General features: G+C 60.5%; 1 protein-coding gene across 1 annotated transcript; it reads right to left on the bottom strand.

Annotated features, from left to right (window-relative positions):
- Positions 1 to 148: 148 nt before the first annotated feature.
- Positions 149 to 12392, bottom strand: NEURL4 (neuralized E3 ubiquitin protein ligase 4). Its single transcript, XM_024731375.1, has 28 exons — positions 12215 to 12392; positions 10824 to 11268; positions 10100 to 10398; positions 9822 to 9933; positions 9646 to 9734; positions 8837 to 8909; positions 8423 to 8687; positions 7996 to 8177; positions 7590 to 7675; positions 7305 to 7467; positions 7018 to 7216; positions 6850 to 6926; positions 6649 to 6727; positions 5810 to 5985; positions 5591 to 5722; positions 5030 to 5175; positions 4696 to 4920; positions 4500 to 4598; positions 4255 to 4416; positions 3905 to 4069; positions 3182 to 3340; positions 2642 to 2821; positions 2413 to 2500; positions 2212 to 2319; positions 1920 to 2064; positions 1653 to 1765; positions 1407 to 1572; positions 149 to 833 (listed from the first exon to the last, which is right to left on the bottom strand). Exons 3-28 carry the CDS (start codon positions 10385 to 10387, stop codon positions 629 to 631), a joined length of 3882 nt encoding a protein of 1293 aa, XP_024587143.1. The 5' UTR covers positions 10388 to 10398; positions 10824 to 11268; positions 12215 to 12392; the 3' UTR covers positions 149 to 628.
- Positions 12393 to 12401: the final 9 nt, after the last annotated feature.

Genomic DNA, 12401 nt, shown 5'->3' with positions numbered 1-12401 from the left:
CGCGGTGTCCAAACGCCTCCGCTGCGCCCCGGCCGCGCACCGCGAAACGCCCCTACCGGGCCGGCCCCGCGGGCGGAGTCCCTGACGTGGCGGGGCCAGGGCTCCTCCGGGAGGCGAGAGGCGCGCGCGAGAGAGGCCGAGGCGGCTGCTCTGAGACGGCGTTTATTGGCTCCTTAGAAATCAGAGTCAGTAACAACTGTACAGAGGCCCGACCCCCGGCGCCGCCTTCCCCACTCCCGCCTGGGCCGGAAAAGCAGCTTCATGTGGGGCACCGGGAGACTCCTCTGGAATTCACAGTAACCAGAACAGAAACGGAAATAAATTAAGTGTATGGGGGAGGAGTCGCGGGGAGTCGTGCTCCCCAGATCAGTGCATGGAGAGGGTTCCCCAGGGCCTGCGGCCGGGCTCCCCGCTGCGCCTTCACCTCGGAGGGAGGGACTGTCCGGGCCCTGGGCACGGAGACAGCTCCGCTTCCCAGCTAGTCTGAGAGTCTGCCCGCATGCTCCTGTGCATCTGCCAGGCTGAGCACTCAGCGTGCCGTGGGTCGCTGGAGTGAGGTGGTGGCAGTCGTCATTCAGAGTCCACGGGCCGAGGCCCAACTGTGCTTGTAGTGGTGCGGCCTCACCCCTCACTCCACCCGTACCAGCAGGGCATAGAGAAGTGTGGCCCCCTTCTCCTTGGTTACCCACTCAAGTTCGGCTGGGCTGAAGTGAGGGTCGGGAGGCTCTCTGAGGGCAGCGGAAGGGGGTCCGGGGGTGTAGGAGCCAGGGCGCACACACACCTGGAACGCCACCTGGGCCTGGTGTGTCAGCTGGGATTTGGGGTCCCGGAATCTGTCAGGCAAGAAGCATAAATAGGGCAGTGAGACCTCTGGGCCCAGGACCTCTCCCCCTTTCCAGCTGCCACGACAGTTAGCAGCTGGCCTTGCTGTTCTCAGGAATCACTCTCTCCGTACAGGGACCTGGCTCTAGCCGTCCTCTCTACTTGAAATGGCCTTCCTCCCAATGCCTGCTCGCCTAACTCCCTCCTGCCTTCTCCAAGTCTTTGCTCAGATCTCACCTTCTTAATGATGTCTACCCAGACCACCCTACACCATACGCCTGCTCCAACCACACTTCTGACCCACTTCACTCACTCTTTTTGTTTCCTTAATACTTACTTGTCACCTTTATAAATACTAAATACTTATTATGCATAAACATTCTAGAGCAAGAAAGGGCATAACTTCCACATGCCCAGGGGTCCCTTCTTTGTTCTCTGTGATAGAACAAAATAAGTGGTACTTGTGCAAAGACTGTGTGAAGAAAGGGCTGGGTAGAGACTGAGGAACTAGGGAGACAAGGTGGGAGAGGAGAGGGAATCATGGCGACCCGTGTGGCCCCAGGCCCCGCTTCCTGTGTACTCACTGCACTTTGGATGCCAGGGCCTCAGCCCCAGCATATTGGAGGGAGGGGGAAAGCAGCACTGGAGGGGGCTGCTGCTCCCGAGGAGGCGCGCAGTTTTCGCCAGGCTCCTCAAACCCCAGCCCAGGCTCTCCCTTCAAGGGCCGGCAGCTCAGAATGGAAGCAGTGCCTGTGAGGAGAGCTGGGTCAGGGTGGCCCCCCCATGGCCCATGGGCCCGGCCTGCCCGGCCTCTGCCGGTGCCGCAGTACCTGCTCCCAGCTCCCCCCGGTCCAGCACCCTCCGGACGGCTGCCACGTTGCTCCCATGATACGCCATGTGCCACTTCTTGGTTAGTGTCCCAGCCTCCAGGCGGGGATTCACCCTAGGAGGTGGACAGATAGGACAAAGGTCACTGGCTCCCCGAGGTCATTCCCCAGACAAGAAGTTTTGTCTTCTACCATACACCCTCTCGGGACCTCCCTTTCTCAAGGGGCAAAGAACAGTGAGAGAGAAGCATGACCCTGCCCCATGTGTACCTGAGGTTGAACCTGCACCAGCCAAAGGGCAGAGCGTATTCCCGCGGGGGCTCCCCACGGCGCCTGTGGGCCTCATCCCCTCGAAGCTTCCGGCAAGACTCACAGTAGCACAGGCTGCGCTTCGGCGGAGGCATGAAATAATCCTCTGTGGAGAGTGAGTGGTAGACTTTGTGGCATGGCTCCCGCCCTGGGTCTCAGCCATGTGGCCTATTTCCTACTGGTCTCTAGGGCTCCGGCCATGGCCCTGGGCTGGGCCGGGAATGAGGCAGGTTCTGGGGGACTGGGGACTCACCAGGAAGCAGCAGCAGTTCCTGGAAACGGGAGCAAAGGGCGTGGTACTCACAGCTCTTGAGGGGGCTAGCAGTGGGCGGTGGACCCCAGCACACACTCTCCTTGATACCTGAGGGAGCAGAAGGGGCACAGGTCACGGGAGCCGGGGCCAGAAGTACGAGGTGGGGGTGAGGTGGGATCCTGGCCCCTTCGGCTGGCTCACCATCCACCATGTCCGCTTTCTCCATGTCCCCTTGGGTTCCAGCACTCTTTCCACTGGCAGCCCCTGGTTCAGGGGTCACGATTGTCACCTGCAGGGGAGAGGGGTGGTCAGCCAGAGTGTGACCAGCCCCCAGAGCCTGCTGATCCCCTCCTTGAACTCCAGACTTCCCCTGTCCTCAGACAGCCCAGCCTCCCAGGCACCACTCCTCCCCGCCTCTGCTGCCACTAACCTGCTCACACTGCCCGTAGAGGTCCACGAGCGCATGGCAGGGCTGGGGGACATCTGGCACAGCCACTCCCTGGTCCATCCCATTGATGTGGAGATGCAGCCCCCCAGAGCTGTCTAGCCGCAGTCCCAGGATGGTGCCTTCAGGACACGTGTCCAGATTTGGCCCAAACTTCTCACAGATCTGGGAGGAGAGACCTACTGTCTTCCCAGAGATCAGACTCCCACCGGCAGCAGCCACCCCTGCCCTTCACTAAGCTTCGGGTCGCCAGTCCCTGGGCTTTGCCTCCACACTTGCCCACTGCCCACGCTCTGCCCCTGCTTCAGTTACCTAGACTCCACCTCCCCCAGCCCCACCCCCCGCAACATTCTCCACGGCAGGGATGTAGGAGACGATGAGCCCGAGACTGACCAGGTAACGCCGCTCACACCCTTGCCCATCCACTACAGGACGCCTTTATACCCACGGGCCTAGCTCCAGGGCTAGGGGCCCCTCTTCTCCCTCTCGGCCAGCCCCTCACCCTTCTCTCTGCTCCCTACCCACCTTGAGACCGTTGTGGAAGACCCCACGGCCCCGCAGCAGCCAGGCCGCCCGTTTGAGGGCACAGGCAGAAGCAGGGAAGTTGAGCCTCTCTGGTGGGCAGGTAATGACTCCCAGGACAAGGGAAGATGTCCACTGCCGGTTCAAGAAGTCTATCCGTACCTGGGGAGAAGGCAACCACTCCGCAATCATGGCCTCCTACAAAGAGGTCACCCACCCTGCAGGACCGGGCTCCTCACCCCAGCCAGGGAGAGAAGATGGCACCCCACAGTGTGGCCTGGGATGCCACCCCTTCTGATGCCTGGACGGACAGGAAACTGCAAATCCAGCTGTGTCCTTCCCTCTTTCAGCCTTGGTCTTGCTATTGCTTCTAAAAGGATTCTTGTCCCCATGGGCTTTCTTCACCTGCCTAACTCTAACAACTTGTAGTCTGCAGCATAAGACCCCCTCCTCTGGAAAGCATACCCTGTTCCCACATATAGAATCAGGAGTCTCCCTGGCATCCCTCAGCCCCTCTCCACTGCTTCCCTCGTCACAGCCCCCAGCTGGGTACTTCCTGGAAACTGATATACAACTGCCACCACAGGATATGAACAAAAGCCCAGGAAGCTCACCCAAAGGGCATGCCTTCCGCTTTGTCCTTAACCTGGAAAAGCCTCTCTGCAGGAGGGTTGGCCCTGGGTCACCCTGAGCAAGAGGAGCCGGGGACAAGGAGGTGAGGCCCACCTGGACCAGTAGCTGGGGCACCAGGGGCTGGCTGATGACAACGATGCCCTGGTTGTAGCTGGCCACTCGTGTAGCTGTACGGTTCCCATTGGACAAGAGAATATTCTTCCCATGGTTCTCTAGGAACTCGAGGGCTGTGGGCATAACGGCCACTTGATTCTGGCCCTGGTGTGGAGGAGAGAGTGAGCTGCGGGGCGGCCGACGTGAGGCCTGAGCCACCCCACTGGGCTTGACAGAGCATGCAGATAAGCCTCCGCCCACCCAGGGCTGGATCAGAGAACCTGAAGACGACCCAACGGGCCACCAACGGTCCCTCCCTGTGCCCAGTGGGCCCTGCTGCCGCCTCTTACTTCCAGGCTGTGCTCCTCGCCCTCATCCTCCTCCTCGCCCTCGCTGCCAGTGTCCGAGCTGGGGGAAGGAGGCTGGGTGCCTTCTGGCTCGTCCAGCCTGGTGGAGCTGACAATAGAAACACTCCGCACTGGCCCATACAGATCCAACACGGCCCACACGCTCTGGGGGCACACAGACCCAGAAGTCAGAGATCAGTGGAGGACCTCAACCCCACTCCCAGACCCAATGCTGGTCTTGGGTCTACCTTGGCAATGCTGGTGGCTGCAGGCCCCATATCCTCTCCATCTATCAGGACGTGCATCGTGTCATCTGCCCCTCGGCGAATGCCCACACGGCTCCCCACCTAGGGCCAAGGTGAGGCAAGGACAAGTGCTCAGCCCACCTCTCCCCACCACCCCGACTCCCACGCCCACCCTGGTCCCTGAAGTCAGCTGCTTCACCCCCAGCCTCTCGAGGTTCCGGCCATAGTTCATCCTCTGGAGCTGCCCGTCACGCCTCACTTCACAGCTGGACACCATCCAAGTGGTCTTAGTCCGGAGCTCTGGCAGGGAGGGAGGCAGCCCCGGGCCACTGCCCGCTCCAGGCCCCGTCTCCTCCGGCGCTAGTGTGGTCAGCCCTAGCCGGAGGGAACCAGCCCACTTCTCATCCAGCTCCTCCACTTTCACCTGTGAGAGAGAGGAACTCTCAGTGGCACTGTGGGGCAGGAGGGTGGGAAGCAGTGTGGCCCTACTGTGAAGGGTCCGCCACCTCCCCTGTCACATCGCCACAGCCCACCTCAAAGACCTCCTCGGTCTTGAGCTCCTTGGTGCTGAAGACGAGGCCGTGGGCGTAGCCAGCAGCACGCACCGCCCTCGTGCCGTCTTCCTCCAGGGTGATGTTCTTGCCGCAAGTACTGTGGAATCGGTGAGCCACACCAGCCGCTGTGGAAAGATGGCACCAGAGGATGGGGGAGGACTGGGGCAGCAAGCTTCAGACAGGACACAGGCAAAGCTTTCAGGTGAAGCAGGAAGTTGACGCGAAGGTCCCATCTCCAGTGCTCCCTCAAGACCCCTGACTCCTCTTTCACCGAGGCAAGACCCAGTCCCAAACCTGCCACGCCCAGCTACAGTGTCCCGGCCTGCTGGTGGCGGGGAAGGGTCCAGGCCCTGTGTACCAGGTGTAACCTCCATCCCTCTTCTTAGCTGCTTCCCACCACAGGTTGATCCCTCCCCCTTCCCCTCAGTCCGCAGCTGCTGCAGCCAGCCTATCTTTGAACAGCTTCCGTGACCTGGAAACTGCATCCCCCAGGCCCACAGCAGGCAGGCAGAGCCCTCCCTCCCTCCCTGCTGGCTGAACCTGGGGAGTGCAGGGGGAATGACTTCTCAGTGGCAGTGTTGCTGGTCGCCAGGCTGTTGTCCATGGGGCCGGTGGCATTGGTGATGGACACTTGGACACACTGGCCATATAGATCCACTACTGCATACACCTCTGGGTAAGAAAGGAAGGGGTCAGGAGCCTGATAGCCAGGGGTGGGCTGGGCTGAAGGTGGCAGGGCGGAAGCCACAGAGTAGTCACCTTTACCGGGAGGCAAGCCTGAGCAGGCAGCGCCTTGGTCCTGGCCGTTGATGAAGTAGTGCAGATCGCCCTTGGCAGTGCGCATCATGCCGATGCGGGCACCCGTGCCTAGCGCGTCAAGGTCACACCCGTAGTTGTTGCGCATGGTGTTACCGTCCTGCATGATGGCTGTGCCGCTGGGGGGATGACCGAAGGAGTAGGTCAGCCTCCCAGCTTCCTCTCCCCACACAGGCCTCTGCCCAGTCTCTGCTTGTCGGAACCTTCCAGTGCCTCAGACTGGGATCTCGATCTGGGGTCTAAGACCCAAACTTGTATCCTTCATCCCTGGGGTCCCCCCTGGGAAAAGCAGGAGCTTCCCTAAGGGTATGGGGGGAGGGCTTCCCAGAATCGAAGGGACTGGGCAGCCAGAACCCCTGGGTTTGTCATTGTCTATGGCCACCACATGTCCCAACTCTGCGTCCCTCATCCCAGCCAGCTCCACCCAGCCCCGCCCAGCTGGTTCCCAAAGCAGACAGCCCAACCTCAGCATCCACGTATCGTAGTCAATGTCCGTCATAGTGTTGGGGAATTCAAGGTCCTCAGGCCGAATAGCGGTCACTCCTGGAAGGAGACAGGGGTGGGTCTGAGCTGAGCCCCCAGCCTCCTGCAGCCAGCACCTGACTGCAGTGCATGCGCACACACACACGCGCACACACACACACACACACACACGCGCCCTGCAGCCAGAACCCCTGGGTTTGTCATTGTCTATGGCCACCACATGTCCCAACTCTGCGTCCCTCATCCCAGCCAGCTCCACCCAGCCCCGCCCAGCTGGTTCCCAAAGCAGACAGCCCAACCTCAGCATCCACGTATCGTAGTCAATGTCCGTCATAGTGTTGGGGAATTCAAGGTCCTCAGGCCGAATAGCGGTCACTCCTGGAAGGAGACAGGGGTGGGTCTGAGCTGAGCCCCCAGCCTCCTGCAGCCAGCACCTGACTGCAGTGCATGCGCACACACACACGCGCACACACACACACACACACACACGTGCCCCTCACCAGCCTCGATGGAGCCTGACCAGCGGTCTACCATCTTCTGAATGACAATTTCAAACAGCTCTCCATCCCTCAGGGCCCTGCCAGGGAGAATGGCCATCAGACAGGCCCTACTTGGGTGGCCGACGCTGGGTAGTTGGAAAGTGGGCACATGAAAGTCCCAACACTGACCGGTTGGAGATGACGATGGCGTCATTGAACTCGCTGCGGCAGTTGTGGCGGAGCGCAGTGCGGCCACCGTTGGTGATGACTGCGTTGCTGCCATGCAGCTGGTGGAAGCGGAGGTCGGAGCCCCCGGTCCCGGATGACGGGGAGCTTGGAGACACCTGGTTGTTCCCCTCAGGGAGTGGCTCAGGAACCTGGGGCACCTCTGCAAGAGTGGACATCACCCATTAGGATTACAGTTGTCTCTGAGGCCTCCCAAGGCCACCCCAACCCCTGCCCAGTCCGGCCCTCACCCACGTCGTCCACAATGGTGGCCTGGGCTGCCTGGCCATAGAGATCAACGACAGCATAGACGCCCGGGGGCACGTTCCAGGCAGCGGGGCCCTGAGTCATCCCATTGACAAAGAAGTGGAGAGTTCCGTCCTCCCGCCGCACCACGCCCACCGTGTCCCCTGCCTTGGAAGAAGGGGGGCTGGAGTGAGGAGTCAGGCGGAGTTCCTGCCTGGGCCGGTCCCGCAGCAGCCCCACCTTGCCTACCTCCCCGCTGCCGACACCTGGCGGTACCCCCACTCTCCCACCTTGAGCCGGTCCAGGTTGTGCCCATATTCGTCCAAGATGGTCGTCCCATTGTGCATCACCCCATTCCCTGTCATCATCCAGGTCCCTAGGGGGACAAGGAGTGGCAGAGGCCATAAGGGGAAAGCCAAAGCTCCTCTCCTTTACATAGTGGTCCCCACATTACTCCCCAAAGCCAATAGCCCATCCCGCCTTTCCTTTGACAGTTGCTTTCTTCCCAGAGTAGGACAAGACAACTCTGCAGTTCCCAAGCCAGCCACAGGTCCTGTCCACATGGCACTCCTCAGCCACTGAATGCGTCGTCATAAATGTGACAAGTGAAAGAGGGGCTGGAGGACAAGCTTCAGGGCTTCAGGGACGGCTTCCCCCCAGCACCCTATCTTGGCCCTGCCCTTCTTGGGAGCTCACCAGAGCGCAGGTTGGTCATGGTGGAGGGCAACTGGAGGTAGGCAGGGTTGTGGGTGGTGACACCAATCTCAATGGAGCCAGCCCATTTGTCCACCATCTTGTCGATGCGCACCTGGAACACCTCTCCGTCCCGCAGGGCTCTGCTGCTCAGCACCACGCCATGGTTGAAGTCGTCAGTGGCACTGAGGGCACAGCAAGCGGGGACTCAGATCCCAACACACATACCGAGCGTGCCAAAGCTCAGCCCGGCGACGCCTGCCCGACACCCACTCCCCAAGTCAAGCAGCCACGCTTCACACTCCCAGAGGCCCCCCTTCTCTGTCCAGGATGCCCCACACCAGACTCCTGCTGCCTCCCACTGCCCCAGCCCTCCCCCCAATCCCAGCAGAGCCCCTCCGCAGGCTTCTCCCCACCCCATGGGCCATACTGGGGCCTCAGGGCAGTGCGTCCCTCGTGGGTGATGGCTGCCTTCTGCCCACAGTTGGGGTGGAAGAGCAGGCGCTCGGGTTCTGCCTGGGCCGCAGGAGCAGCCCGGCGGAGAGCACCCTCGGGGGACAGCGCCCGCAGGATGGCATTGTTCCGGCGTAGGCGGTCACTGTGGTTGTTATTGTGGACGATGGTCACCTTCACAGCCATCCCATACAAGTCCACCACACCGTACACCACTGGGGGCGTCAAGGGGGTAGCCACGCCTGTGGGGGTGGAAGGCACAGGGAATGGGGGGATGAGGGGAGAAGAGTCAATATAGGGAGATGGAGTATGAAACAGGCAAGAGAATGAGATACAGACCCCCTCACAGCAAAAGCCCTGGCCCAGCTGCTCTCTCTGAGCTTCCCCTTACCCTGATCAATGCCATTAATGAAGAAGTGTAGGGCAGAGTTGGACTTCCTCGTGAGACCAATGTGGTCGCCCTCCTATTCAAAGCAGAAAAATAACAGCCTGGAATCCATTCACAATCAGGCTCCAGACTTGTCCTGGGGACTGTGAGAACAGAGTAGGCTTCGAGCCTTCCCACCACACCGTGCGACAGGGAAACAGCTCCAAAAGGCTCCCACGCGTCTCACACCACTCTGATGCTCAAGGCAAGTCAGGCACCGTGGTCAACCACTTTATCAACACCGACCTATTAACCCTCACGACAGTCTATCGAAAACTACTGATGGGTTCATTTCTAGACATTAAGAAGAAACAGGGGCTTCCCTGGTGGTGCAGTGGTTGGGGGTCCGCCTGCTGATGCGGGGGATGCGGGTTCGTGCCCCGGTCTGGGAGGATCCCGCGTGCCGCGGAGCGGCTGGGCCCGTGGGCTATGGCCGCTGAGCCTGCGCATCCGGGGCCTGTCCTCCGCAGCGGGAGAGGCCACAAAAGTGAGAGGCCCGCGTACCATGAAAAAAAAAAAAGAAACAACTACCAAAGAGGGTAAGTTTCTTGCTGCAGGTCACTACCACGAATGGCCAAACAGAGAAAGGAATTAAACCCATGGGACTCCCAAATCTGAGTGCCTAACTGTTGGGCAACCCTGCCTTCTCAGAAGGAGCCTTCAAGCAACAGATAAAGGGCCCTGCCCTAGGTCAGAGAGCACAGGGCCCAGGAAGGGCTGCACAGTGCCCGGGCGCCCCTGGAGAGTGGCCCGCGCCTTGAGCGCAGCCTCACCTGCAGCTCATCCAGACTGAATTCACAGTACTCCCGGCGGGTGCCCTTGCCGTTGGTCAGGATCCCGCAGCCACTCATCATGATGGTGCCTGGGGAAAGCGGACACCCTGGTTAGGGTACGGGCTCCCTTCACCTCAGCAACCACAGGCCATGCCCACCCTGCCGGGGGCTGGTACCTGACTGCAGGTTGGTCATGGTGGCTGGGTACTCCAAATTGTTGGGGTTGTGGGTGGTGACACCAATCTCAATGGAGCCTGACCACTTATCTACGAGCTTGTCGATGCGGATCTTGGGTGTAGTGACAGTGGAAGGGAGAGGCGGGGAATGTAAATGCAGAGAAAAAACTCTGCACCCTTGGCTCTTCCCCAGGCCACCCCCGCCCCCTTCCAGCATCAAGCCCCATCTCTAGCTCCCGGAGGGTGAGGTGTCAGCCAGACCCCAGGACCCTGCACACCTCAAACATCTCATTGTCCCGGAGTGGGCGGTTGGTCATGACAACCCCATTGTTGAATTCATCCAGGGGCCGGCGGCGCTCTGCCGTCTTATTATTGTTGCTGAGTTTGATGAGGGTTCCACACTTCTCGTGAAAAAGGAGGGCATCGTTGGAAGTGAGGATGGGTGAGGTGGCAGTGCCGCTAGGCCCCGGTGCTTCCCCTGCCGGTGGGGAGCTCAGGTTCACATTTAGGAGCCCCCCGTTGTAGGCAGACAGGATGGCGTTGCTCACCACCTCGGAGAGCTCCATGCTGGCAAATTCTGCAATAGCAGGGCGGAGGAAGGAAGCAGAAATGAGTCTCCTCATCCTCAGGCTTGCCGCGCTCCCCCTACCCCTCTCCTGAGGTCCCTCCCTGTCCACCTCACTTCCCACTCCCCTTCCCAGGACCTCCCCGGAGCCCTCACCATTATGCGACTCAAGGCTGTTAGGAAACGTCTCCGGCCGGGCCTGTGCGGGGGACACCGTGAAGGCTGGCGACCAGGTGGGATAGGAGGGGAATAAGGGTTCAGCCCCTGCTGCAGGGCCCACAGCCATGACACCCCTCCTCTAGTCCCTGCTATCCCCTTCAACAGACTCAGGGGTCTGAGTGGCCCTGCCCATACCCTACTTGTCACTACATTTCCCCCATTCCTTCAGTCATTCCCTCTGCCCCACCCCTCCACCGCTGCCCCAGCTGTGTTCTCACCTTCATCCCCAGAGTTCCCCTGTTCAGCCAAGGTAGAATCTTCAGTGGGGGCAGAGGGTTCGAGGGGAGGTGTGGGGATGGGAGTAGGGGGGCTGAAGCCCGGCTCAGGGGGTAGCACAGTGATCTGGGTGCACTTGCCGTAAAGGTCCACGACGGCCCAGACACGAGCTGGCAGGCCCGTGGCGGCCACGCCACAATCCCGCCCATTCACCCAGAGCCGCAGCTCCCCGGCAGCTGTGCGCTCCACGCCCACACGGTCCCCTTCGCCAAGCTGGTCCAGGTCCTGCCCATACTCCTCCAGCACAGAACGTCCATCCCTCAGCACCGAGCAGCCTGACACTACCCACGAGCCCCCCTTCAGCCCCGTGGCGCTGCTTGGGAACTCCAGCACACTGGGGTCCAGTGCCGTCACCCCAATCTCAATGGAGCCACTCCAGGAGTTGACCTGTGATGGGGTGATGGACAGGGACTCAGGATGGGCCACGAATGGGTCTCCCACCACTAGGAAACCACATTTCACAGGCCACTGTGTCCCCCTCTTCCCACCTCTCAGACAGCTAACTGGCTTTGCTCTCTTGAGACACAAGGCATCCCCATCCAGAGATCCAATCCCACAGGTATTTTCTGGACTCTGGTCTCAGGGGATGGTTGGGCCCGCTCTCCTTTAGCAACTCTGCTTTGTACTGTGGGTGCTCACTGTCTACAACACCACGCCTTTCCCCACCAGGCTGGCTAAATTCCCTGGCCCCAGCCCCCTGCCGCCTCTACCTTCCCTGGTCTCTGTGGCCCCTCAACCAGCCAAATTCACAGCTCTCCATGTCCATATTCCTTGCTCTTGTATATGGCTCTCTCCCTCCTTGTATATGGCCTAATTCTCTTCTAGGCTCTGACTGCACTCAAACTCACCCTTCTCCCAAATTCTGTCTCTGTGCACCCGGCCTCTTCACCACATTATGCACAGGCACACACACCTCTTGCTCCTTGAGTATCTCTCTTCACCCATCTTTCTGACCAAACCGGTGAGTTTGTCCTTCAATGGTTGTTCTTTTCTTGGTTATCTCTCTTCTCCTCCCATCACACTTCTGACATCTCTCCATCCTCCATCTCCCCAAAATTGTTCCAGATCTGTTCCCCAGTCATTATAGTGGGTGGGGCCCCACGTCCCTTCCCCGCTCCTGGGTCTTAAGAAAACTCAAGCTCTCCTTGTCTCCTTCTCCTTAAGACTGAATGTTTCCGTTTCATGGTCCCTTCCCGCCCATCACCTGGTGTCCTGTCTGGCGGTTCCCTCTCGGTACCCGGTGATGGGGACTACCCTGGCTGGCCTCCCCCATCTCCTTCCAGTCCCCTCCCACCACCCTCCACATCTCGCTTCCGCGGCCCCAGCTCCGCACCTTGCGGTCGATGCGGACGGTGAAGATGCGTCCATCGCGCAAGGGTTCCCGGCTCAACACCAGCCCGTGATTAAACTCCTGGCCCGGCTGCTGCCGCCGCGCTGTACGCCCACAGGCCGATAGGCTCACCAAGCGCCCGGTGCGCGGGTGCAGCTCCCCACCGCTGCCCGGACCCCCGCCGGACCCC

The sequence above is a fragment of the Neophocaena asiaeorientalis genome, unplaced genomic scaffold (assembly GCF_003031525.2).
Source record: "Neophocaena asiaeorientalis asiaeorientalis breed wild unplaced genomic scaffold, Neophocaena_asiaeorientalis_V1.1 scaffold1189, whole genome shotgun sequence".
NCBI lineage: Eukaryota > Metazoa > Chordata > Mammalia > Artiodactyla > Phocoenidae > Neophocaena > Neophocaena asiaeorientalis.
Note: the sequence above shows the minus strand (reverse complement) of the source record. Positions and strands in the feature narration are given on the sequence as shown.